Here is a 12,099-nt window from a genome sequence, read left to right on the forward strand (position 1 = left end):
AATGTTATTTCCAAGATCAAAAACAAGGTTTTGATGCTCAACCTTCCTAGAAATTAAATATAAATTTAGGCAGTAATTCTTCTGTGGAAAATGTTGGAAAAGTAGTTATTAAGCAAGTGTAAAACCAACCATCTCTAGCTCTCATTCATCCCGACGTCTATGTTTTTTAGTATTTCGAGGTTTTAATGGCAGAGATGTTCTATATTTCAACACTGCCACACACACACACTTAACAAAAGAATGACACAAAAATGTGTGCCACTTTTAAAAACATGTGCATTTGGATTTTCAGTAGTGCTGAAGCTATTTGTCGATCAATCCTGTTTACTAATATTTTACAGACCAAACAATTAATAGAGCAGATTAATAAAAATTAGGGTAAAAAAAGCCATTAGTCAATTTGACGCTTCCTTACATAAAACAAAATCCTTCTCACATACTTCATGACTTAATCCCCCAGGGACCCTGTGATTTTACAACAGGTTATCATAACAACTTCATGCCACTTCATGACTGAATAATAATTATATACTGTATCTACACACACACAGTCTCATTATCACTGACTGCACCTCCAGTCACTCAATCTGCCTGTGGCTCCTGCTGTCAAATATCATGGAGCGCCTCTGTGGCTGGTAGAAGCAGCTGGTTGACGTTTCCAGCCTCTGTCCACTTTTAGGAATAGTCATTTTGTTTTGAAGCGTGATCCCCTCCGCCATCCTTAAATTATCTGCCATCTCTTTAGAAAAGACATTCACTGCCGAAGAGTCATTCAAGCCCTTCATAGATGAGAGGAGCTTGCCATCATCTCCTGCTGGTGGGTAGTCCATGATGGGAAAAGGAGGGCTGAGCAGGATGAGACTCTGAGGTCTCTGCCTGTTCCTGAAGGAAGGTCTTTGTAAAAGGTTCCCTCTGTTAGGTCTGGGACAATCCACAAACACCTCCACACTGGGAGCATGTCTCCTCGTTATGACTGGCAGCTCTGGAGTAGATGTGGTCTTCACAGCCTCCGCAGATTTCTCAGCACTTGCATGTTTTTGGTGTTTGGGCACAGGCTCTTTGTTTTCCAACTCCTCCTTTAGATCGGACATCGTCTGAGGAGGTGCAGAGCTGCTTTTCTCTGCGCTCATTTTGGGATATTCCTTTTCTTGTTCCTTCAACGCTTCGTAATCGTTCTCGTGTCTGGAGTGAGGTATCTGACTGTACTGCACCTTGGGAGGGATGACAGGCACAGCTTTTGCCTGGCATGTTTTAATCATAAATGGCGTCCGCACTGATGACACACTGACTGGGGCTGAATTTCGACGTAAAGGCGCCTGCCGATCGCTCAGAAACATCTCCAAGTCTGAGGGCAGCCCATTGTTTACAGACACGGATGAGGCTATCAGTGCTTTCTGACTTGATGAAAACTCGGATGAGCTACGATTTTGCTGATTAGAAATGTCTCTGATGCACCTATAACCCAGATCTAAATTAAGTGAATAAGGTCTGTGTTTATTAATACTATTTTCCTCTCTTTTCTCTGGAGTAGCTGCCTCGTAAGACGTCTGTCTGTGAAACCTATGTGATGATGCTGTATTCTTCTGTTTTGTTGCACTGCACTTTCCTGTGTGTGGCTGTGTAGTGTTGCTGCTGTTCACATTGACTCGTGTAGGCACCAATGGCAAATACATACATTTAGTTTCTGGTTTGCAACTGGATGTTTGTGGAATGCTTCCAGACATGCGTTCACTGTTCTTAATGGCAGGTTGTTTGTTATTATCACATGGAGGTGAAATCTTTGCCTCGTCTGAGTTTGAAGTTTCCTCGTGGGAGCTGAAGGGTGACAGCTGGTTAAACAGCTCCTCAATGTCAGGCGAATGAAGGGGACTGGTTACCCACTGCTGGGTGGAACTAAGATCATCCCAGGGCTCCACCAAGTCCAGCTCCTCCAAGTTTTCTCCTTCATCATCATCAAGGTTTGGCAAATCCAAGGTGTTAGGTCTCTCCTCCAAACACACTGAAAGCCTCTGGGCAAGCTCCAACTCAGGTATCACACTCCTCTTTGCTCCATCAAAGAAGGGTTTTTTGTCCTCATGAGGAATCTCACATTTCTGTGTCTGATCTGCATCATCTGTTCTTGTGAAGCCTGCTTCAGCATCAGTTTTAGACAAAGGAGCCAAATCCCTGTCCAAACATGTTTCCTGTAAAATGATTTGGCTCTTTTTAACGTAAGCTGGTTCCTCTTTGTCTGATGCTGAGGGTGCTGCTCCATGAAGGCGTTTCTTCGCCGCCTCCTCTGCCATGTTAGCAGAGCGGGCATTTTTAAGTTTTATGTCTACACCAACAAATACGTCAACGTTTTTGTGGAGAGAAAATATGATGTCGGACTCTGAGGGCTGTTTCTTTGCAGACTTTGATCCAGTGGCAAATACATGGTCACTCAGAGAGGTATTTGAGGTCTGCTCCCGACACAGCAACGTCAGAGACGGAGAGCTGCGGCTCCATTTTGACTTAACATCCATCGTTAACTTAGTGCCCTCACTCGAGCTCCTGGAGCTGAGAACGGGTTTCTCATCCAGTAGGTCGATTTCAGGCTCGGTTATCTTCAGCTCGGACCACAGCTCTTTCTCAGTGGAACATGCTTTGTCCTGTGAAAGGAAACGACAGGATTAAATACAAGCACAATTATGTCACAGTTTGGTTTAAGATAAAAATACAATAATATCTGATGAATAATATTCACTCTTAATTAACTTTATAAATTAGTCATAAACAAGTCCTACAATTTGTAAATTACAATTCAAAAAGTACAACGTTTACCTGATTCAAACTTGAACAATTGGGATTCAGAGAAAAAAACTATAACATTATGTATATAGTCATACTATTTTCACCTGTGAATCCCCTTATTTTGACTTATTGTGACTTGGACAGTGTGGTCTTTCTGCATTTGAAGCAATTCATTACCTTTTTACTCTGACAAACCTATTTTTGCTCCAGTGGCACCAATAATGAGAAAATTATTTACCAGTTTGTGCAATTCTTTCCCAGGAGATGGCGCTGCCCCCTTGCGTTCTCTCACATTTGCACAAGACGATGCTTCCAGTGCAGAACTACTCATCCCCACTTGCCCTTTTGACACAGAGTCTTTGCTTATACCTGAGGGGAAAATATAGTTTCTAAACATTACACATTATCACAAACATTTGATATGAACAAGCCATTTGAATATGAATAAAGGGAAATGTAGTCACCCTCTGGTGGAACTCTACAGGTCAGCTCCTCTGTGTTTTTCTTCTCTGTTCCTTCCTGCTTCTTTGGTTCCATTTGAGGGAAAGTGTTGCTCTTTCCACTGTTGATGCTTTGCTCGGACGCTTCTTTGCAGGGTTTTAAAGTAGCTGCTTTGTCCTTGACATGCCCCCTGCATGGTGTGCTGTTGGAGCTGATAACAGCTGACACACGCAGGGGTACAGACACAGCAAAAGGCTCAGATATGTTGACGGCTCGCCGCTGATGCCGCGGCGAGGATTCCAGTGGGAAGAAGCTCCCTGGGAAGGAAGGTCGAGATGAGCTGTTTTGGGAAGAGCCCGAGTACAGCATTCTCCTGTTTTTTGGAGAGGTGGGTTTGTAGCCACTGAGGTCGTCGCCTTTGAACACCTTCAGCTGCTCTGGCAGTGTTTTTTGAGGAGACGCAGAAGCACTTGGTGTAGCCTTTTGGTTCATGCTGGAGCCCCATCCACCTGTTGCCCCGGCAGATTTGTTCCCTTTAAACTCCCAGTTTTGGTCATGTTCGTCCAGGTCATAGTCTGATCCCAGTGTTCTGGACTTTACGTCTGGAAAAATGCTGCCTCCACCTGTACTGTTGCTTCCTGCTCTTTCATCATCTGTATGGTAAAAATAACGTGTTATGGAGGAAAAAAATACACCGCCCATACCAAAAAATGTCACACACATTTTTTTTATGATGGAATTGGACTTGTGTATCTTCTCCAGAACATCTCATATATTTCTCAATGGAGATAAGGTCTGGACTCTGGTGGCCAAGCCAGGTGTCAAATTTATGTCTGATTCTCTCTGAACCACAGCCATAGACAATGGAATCCTGGCTTTGTCACCTTGGTATAGCCCCAAAACCAGAGTCATTCAGTATATTTAAGTGGTCAGCTGACATAATTTGGGCACACCAATACTGAAAATAGACCTGACCAACTGAAGCAACCCCAGATCATAAGACTCCTCCTACAGGTATGTATGTGACTTTTTTTTGCTGGGCAGTATCAAGTCAATTTAAGAGATATAACAATATAATTTTACAATGAGCGGAAGACAAACATTACTCTTTAAAGCTACTTTACTCTTTAAGGTTTTAGCCTCACCTGTTGGTAAAGAACACAAGGACTCCATGCTCCTGGATGGACGTAGAGCTGCTTTTTCTGTGGAGGAGAGAAAAAAAACTGTCTAATAATGATATTCTACTTTCAGGGAATTGGACAGAATCACTTCAAGCTTTGGAAAGTATCATATGTGAAAACCTTAGAAAATACATAAAAACATGTATATGGAAATGGTTTTACCAAATCCTGATTTTTCCTTTTTACATTGAAACTTGATTGAATTCCGTTGGAACAAAATTCAAGGAGCGCAACCACTAAAAATATAAAAAATATATACAGTGGTTCTCAAATAACACAACCTTGGGTCCCACATTGATCCTGAGTCATTAAGTCGCAAGTTGCCATGTTTACAGATGCTTGTTCTTGAGAGATACGGCTGTGACGGCACTATCACATGGGAAAGTATGTCCTTTATAGTAATTAAATAATAAAAAACATTGACTTTGTTTCCCCATTTGTGTGAACTATAACGCTCTATATAATGGTACGACTAATCTTTCCAAAGAACGTGTATATGGCTGATTGTTGTTACCTCACCTATTATCCCCTGTGCTCGTATGAACACGCTACCATTGCGGCTCAGTTTTCCCTTTGAGTCCACAGATCTTCCCAGGTTGAAGATGGACTTCCATTTCTTTGATTTCCCAGAAAACTTTCTCCTGTGAGACAAAGAGAGATTATTGAGCCACGTGCTCTCCCACAGCATGTTCTCACAGAAACATACAAATAAATAAACAAGTGCATCAACACTCAAGCATTTTGATTGTAAAGTATATTCAATAGACTGAATGGAAACCTGTCGTACTTGCTGTCTACGTCTATGACGGTGTGATAGAGCGTGGCAGTGCTGGTGTCAGGAAGACTGTTTTCTCTCTGACGTTCTTTGTGCACAGGATGGTTTGGACTTAAGGAGCGAGCCTGGGCTTCTTCCAGGCTCATCAGTTTCATTGGCCCACACTGACCGCTGATTGGGAGCGTGGCATACTTCTCCCCACACATCAAACTTGGGCCTTTGAAGGTGTTTTTCAAAAACAATGTGGTTATAAAGTAATATTAATCATGAATTTATCCAGTGTTTAATCAGAAAATCTCCCAATTATGGCATTATGTCATACCTTCTTTGGGTTTGAGTTGTGCTGGACCATTGCTGAAGAGTTGATCTGTATGGTTTAGAATAAACTCAACCACTGACTGTTGTATCCGCACCTCCTGGAACGCCATGTCTCCATTACCGGATGAAACCTCAATGTTTTTGGATCTAAGAAAATAAGAGATGGTGGGTCATTTACAGTGAAATCTTATTTTTGCACACCAAAAACAGCTATGGAACTCATTTGAGCTTCAGTTAGAACATTTCCTCATTAACTCACCTTAACAGATTTGGCGCCCACACCAGAGCCAGGTTACGTGTATGCATGTTTGTCTGAGTGCTTAAAGTAGCGAGGTGTGCCAAGTGCTTAGTGAGGTACTCCAAAGTCCTGAAGACACAGACGAAACCACATATTATCACGTTAATTCATTCATTGGTGACAATCCCAGCTGACATAGGGCAAAAGGCGGGGTTATCAAAGGGCCACATAGAGACAAACAACCATCCATTATGAAAGTCCACCTGAAGTGAGGAGTTGGCAGTTCTTTGATGATCTTCTGAACATATACAAGTCTCTCATGATCCCCTTGGACCAAGACCGCTTCCTGCAGGTCAACCAGACACATAACACACAAAAGATTCCACAGTTAATGTCAGTAACAGTAATAAAAGGAGTTTGATGATTGAAAAAAAACTGTCTCTATCCGAGGTTGATGTTTCCTCCAAAAGCAACTTAACCCCAAATATGAAGTGAATTCTCACTGGTGGTCACTGTAGCTCTCTTGAGATTCTTTCTACTAATGATCTTTCATTTATCTGCAAACATACCCAGCATACCCTCACACAACATAACACCCAACAGCTGCTTTTCTACCACTTCACACAATCGCGTATTGATGCTCCTGCAGGATTCCACCTCTACTTCCTACCCAGCTTTCCCTGCTGAGCCAATGTAAACAGACATGCAGGAGTGCGTGCAGTCAGACTAATGTGACTGAGGCCTGAACAGCAGCATTTGTTAGTCATGTGTAAGGTCATAAACACGTGCAGTCTTTGTGCTATTTTGTCTCATGGCAGAAGCACAAACATTAACCTCAAAATGACATATTTAATCCCAAAAGGCTCCAAACTGCAACAAAGATGTGAAAATGAGAACAGAAAATGAGTTTCATCCAGCATGCGGCTCATCTCAAAACTCCACACAGGGTTCATTCTTTCCAAAACAAAAACAGTTGGACAATAGGGCAACAGTTTCCCAGTGTTACGTTTGTCTCTGCATCATGTGAGGAAATGTTTTTTCCTAAAACACTGAACTAGTATTCTCAGGCACAGGCAGCATGTGAAGGTATGGAAATGTCCTGTCATGTTAGCCTATATGTAAGGTACATAAACATCATGCACCAGGTCTGACAGTTCCTGTGCCTTTGGCATGTAAAACCATTTAGCAATGAAGTTTTTTTACAAGAGGCAACATAAATATTGTGTCTCTCCAATTTTGGCCACACAGTACATCAGTTAAAATTTCAATAGATTTTAGGGCATTATACATATATACATTGTTACTAACATATAAGCAGCATACAAGCCCTTTATTAGTAATCATTAAGCATGTATTAACAACTTATTCTACCTCTATTACTCTATTGCGACATGAAATTTTTCATGTCTTTTTTCTATACATACGGTGTTAATACCTGATTGCGTAATATTTACTATTAAAGGGCTAGTATGCTACTTATATGCATGTTATTAAGCACCTAGTTACATATATATAATATATATCACTGTTTCTGCTGTTCTTTTTTGTGAGATAGAAATGCTCCTTAAAATGATTAGGAAAAATAAAATACTGAAGCTAATTCATGCAGGACACTGTAATCAGCTGACCATAATCTATTAGTCACGCTCCAATCACAGCCACTCGCTCACCGTGGCATTTAAATAACACTCCTCCCTATTTATCCAAGTTAACCTAGTTCCTAGTGTCCTAATGAACATGTCTGTGACATGCTTTGGTCAAAATACCATAAGGATGAAGCACCACAGCAGTTCAATCACCCTGCCAAAACAGCCCTGTTCAGAACGCTCGGTATAGTAGTATCTCTTTAGGTCCACCTGAAAAAAACCTAAAACAAAACTTAACGGACAGGAAATGACATCAGCCACAGAGGCTACTGGGAGCTGAGAGCAGTTAGCATTTGGAAAAGTGATCATTTGCAGGCTCTAGCAGGCACATTGCCATCATATATAACATGTATCCACTGGACAGATAAATCCTCTGAGGCTGGACGTTTGTGGAGAACTCTGTGCTGCACTGTGGAGCCAAGAATAGAAGACTTTACGGACTTCCGGTTTTCGGATACCGTTGCCCTCGCCAGCACTATCGCGTGTTTTACGGACAAAGCGGATTCCAGGAATTTATCGCATTGTGGCATCCCAATGAGTGCGGAAGTCAACATGGTGTGTTTCTTCTCCTGTACTTAGACTGAGGAGGACCACAAAAACATGAGTCATCTTTTTTTCAAACGTTGCCGACTGATAGGGCCTCCGGAGATCTTAATATAAGGATTTAAATGATTAAAAAGTAGATTTTGCATAATATGCCCCCTTTAATACAGTACATTACAAAGGGTTGGGCAACCCTGTTTTAAATCAAGCTCATTGGTTCAATGGTGCTTTAGAACAAACAATTATTCGTTATTCATCAGTATGCGCTGGCAACAGGGTGGCCCACAAAAAAAAACACTAATGTAAATACATGTCATAAACTCTTAGTCAGTTTATAATCATGACATTAGCTGAGGTCACACTCATGAACGCCAATGCCTATACCATTTATACTATATGAATTTGGAATAGATAAATATGAAGCCCAGGATATTTCACTTATACTCACCGTGAATTTGCTGTACAGCTCATATGTGAGCAGGGGATTGGGAAGCTCCCTGAAGTACAGCTTACATAAGGAACCCACACAGTGGATGTCCTGGAGGTACACTTCCTTTGTAAGGTCAGGGCATGCCTCAGAGCAGAATTCCTGCCTGCATGCAAACACACACACACACACACAGACACACACACACCCTTACAACTGTTCCTGACACTCGACACTTATCGAAGACAACAATATAACGCAAACAAAAGGCATCATTGCTTATGTTACGTGCAGAATTACATAGACACACCACTCATATGAAAACAATGTCAGATATTATTTGACTTAGCATGTCATAAAATGTTATTCAAAGGTCCAGCGAGTAAAGCAAGGCCCTTGACTATAAACATATTATTGTTTTTAGGCGATGAAAACAAAGCACTTGTACAAATATGGCCAATAAACTTTCCCAAATGTTACACACTGGACTTTTAACAACTGGAGCAGCTTTAAACAGGATATAACAGTGATATACATACACAGACTAAGTACTATGTGATGTATAACATTTATATAGAATTGAATTGTGTTGTTTGAGTACCTGAGACGCTGGATGTTTGAGGTGATCCCTGACAGCCTGTAGATCCCATCCACAACCCCATGCTTCTCAATAAACTCTGCACATTTCTTCAGGACCTGAGGAACTTTAACAAATGTGTTAGTCATTATTTGTTGCAGAAATGGGTTTCTGGGTGTCTTGAACACATTATTTCTCTGCACATATCTTAAAATCTTAAAAACAGGGGGACGGAAACATGCTTAGAAGTCATGTTTCAGAGGTAACAATACCCATAAGTCGACTTCATGGTATGGGTTTGTTCCACTCCGGCTGTTTTATATTCCTTAGGGTCACTGATTGTAGGTAGACTTTGACGGGAAGTTAAAAATGGTTTGTTTGTTTCAAAGGAAGGCTGACACACCCAGTCCTTGTAAGCTGGTATTACTTACGACATTTCCTCTAATAGAAAATGGCTTTTGAAAAGTTAGCACTGACCAACACAGCACTCAGAGCCATACTGCACCACCTTCTGTGCAGAGCCTTGTTTCGCCACACATAGACTTAACTGTTGCTTTTTAAAATCACATGCTCTGATCCAGTCAAAAAACACCTCTTCGTCTAATACTGACACTTAATAGCACATCAGTTTACTTGGAAAAGGCAAATGCTTACTTTATGTTTTTCAGGTTTCATGTATGTGTTTCCTGAAAGAGCATTGCTTTCAGTGACATAGGATATGAATAAAGGATTATTCTATGGTATGTTTATGTGCATGTTGGAGCATCCTTCACACGACTATTTAAGGCAATGGTCAGTTTCCCACTGCAATAATTTCTGACCAAGAATCTTCCATTGACACATGGATCTATTTGACTTAATTAGACTTTCAGTGACATGCCTGTGGTCAAATGTTGGATAAACAACCACTGAGCCTTCAGTTAGTTAGACTCTGGGTTTCTGCACTCGGGCAAGATTTCTGCCTCTTGGCGTGACTACAAAATACAGTTGGACAAATATAAGATAGCATTTGAAAGTAAACACATCTTTAAAGTTTAAATATGTTCAATTGCAGTGTTCAACATGCAATTAAATACTTAAATTAACCTTTTTTAAGACAAACTTTTTCTTCTTTCTAAATGTGTTCATAGTAACCTATCACATGTTGATTTAAAAGCATATTTAAAGATTTATTGTAAAATGTTCATCTTCAGAACTAAAGGTGACTAAACTAACACAAACTATTTTGGTCTCGGGTTTACTGAACATACACTCTTAGAAATAAGGGTTCCACAAGGGCTGAGGTTCTACATGGAACCATTTGCTTATGAGGGTTCTTGGTCACACTAATGGTTCCAGTAAGAAACATTTTGATCCAGATAACCCTTTAAAACCCCTTTCCTGAATAAAGGGTTTTAAAAGGGTTCTTGGTAACACTAAGGGTTCTAGGTGGAACCAAAAAGGGTTCTCCTATTAGGACAAGCCGAAGAACCTTGTATGGTTCTACTTAGCACTTTTATTTCTAAGAGTGTACAGCAACATACTTCTAATTTCTCACATTCTCACTTATCTTTAAGATATTTTATTATAATTTCATGAACTTGTTATAAAAGAAATCAATTCAATGATGTACAGTGCTATGGAGACCTAACAGCAGATTTGTTTTAAGAAGGTTATGATGGTAAAACAGGGCATTTCTCTTATTTTCTCTTCACAAAGCTAATTAAGGAGTTTTGTAGAACAACAGGGCATCAGGAACACTGTTCTATACTGCTCAGAGATCAAAATAATTTAAATAAAGAGCTTAAAGTTAGTCCATAATAACTTAAGGGTAAGACTCCTACATCCTCACTTCCTGTGCTTAGATGCCCCGCCTTACTGTGCCCACTCTAACAGGTCGTCCTCAAAGTTATCCTCAAAAAAGCTATTCATAAGCCTCTACACGTGGGAGCCTTCAGTGGGGTTTTTTCTCCTTTTTTTATGGATCATGGTCTCAAAAAAATGGACAGATAATGAAAAGAACAAAGGCATTTGTCTTCGAGACAGAAAAATACATTTTAGGGAAAGGCAATAGTAACATTTCAAACTCCCCAAATATTTTATGATGTTTGGTTTGTGTCTGCTCTTTTTCTTCTTGCCCCATTATTTGCTCTCATCTATAAGCGGCAGCACCGCCCAGTCTTTTGTCCCACACAAAAGTAGCCATAGGAACTATAGTTTCCTATGTAGGAAATTGACACAAAAATGTAAGCGCCACACCCAAAGACACAAATGACCATTTAATAGAGCCAATGGGTGAATGAGTGGCTTCCTAAATATAAAACACATGTACACTTGCAACACACCTATGTAACATTTGAAGGGTCTGTATTTTTTTTTTTTTTTTATAAAAAGGAACAGTCTCTCAACAGATTTTCACAACAAAAGGTGCATTTTAAGACTTATAATGTTTATGATAATATAAGACATGATCAATAACAGTTATCTCTGGTTCACATAATAAACCATATCATATGTGAATCAAATCCTGTAAAAGAAAATGTGTTTGATGATAGCTGTATATAAAAGAGTTTCAAAGAAACTTAAAACAAAGAGTTTACCATCTTGCCCTGAATTCTGGAGATGTTCTGTCAAGTCACAGCCGAACGCATTTTCAATTCCTTTCTTTTTGAGCTTCTGCTTAGTCCCTTTATTCTTCATGTGGCTCCAGTTAGTGGTCCCGGTGATTAAAACAAGAAGCCCCTTGAAAGCACAACGATCGAGCCATATGAACCCGAGAAAAAGACTGAGATTGCTTTGGGTCAAAAAGCAGCGACATAGAAATCCCAGCACTCAGCTCCCAAAACTCTGCATCCGCTCACATTCTGACTAACCACAGTGTTGGAGGCTGAGAGCAGAAGTGACGTCACATTTTAAACTTTAAGTCCTTCAGATTGTCATGATTTCAAGGGATGATGAGAGAAAAGACATGGTCCGACTGTTGCTCAGCCGGGACGTGGCACTCCGCTGCTTTATCTCTAAAGGATTTGCAGAAACAGCATTAGAATCAGTGGGTTTCCTGTTGTTTTTACACCCCCAGCCAGTCTCCCTCTCTCCGCTCCTTTTTTTATCTCCTCCTCCTTCCCTTCATTCCACATAGTCTCCCCTTTTCACTGGCTTTTCTGTGGTTGAAAAGACATACATGTATCAAGAAAGGTGAATT

General features: G+C 40.5%; 1 protein-coding gene across 1 annotated transcript; it reads right to left on the reverse strand.

Annotated features, from left to right (window-relative positions):
- Nucleotides 1-561: 561 nt before the first annotated feature.
- arhgap31 (Rho GTPase activating protein 31) lies at nucleotides 562-11,612 on the reverse strand. The gene is made up of 12 exons (XM_083889425.1): nucleotides 11,498-11,612; nucleotides 8,943-9,045; nucleotides 8,363-8,507; nucleotides 5,989-6,071; nucleotides 5,747-5,854; nucleotides 5,492-5,634; nucleotides 5,182-5,386; nucleotides 4,914-5,035; nucleotides 4,359-4,415; nucleotides 3,237-3,866; nucleotides 3,011-3,141; nucleotides 562-2,630 (listed from the first exon to the last, which is right to left on the reverse strand). Exons 1-12 carry the CDS (start codon nucleotides 11,595-11,597, stop codon nucleotides 579-581), a joined length of 3,879 nt encoding a protein of 1,292 aa, XP_083745551.1. The 5' UTR covers nucleotides 11,598-11,612; the 3' UTR covers nucleotides 562-578.
- Between the last annotated feature and the right edge of the window lie 487 nt (nucleotides 11,613-12,099).

This window comes from Microchirus variegatus (genome assembly GCF_963457635.1).
Source record: "Microchirus variegatus genome assembly, chromosome: 5".
Taxonomy (NCBI): Eukaryota; Metazoa; Chordata; class Actinopteri; order Pleuronectiformes; family Soleidae; genus Microchirus; species Microchirus variegatus.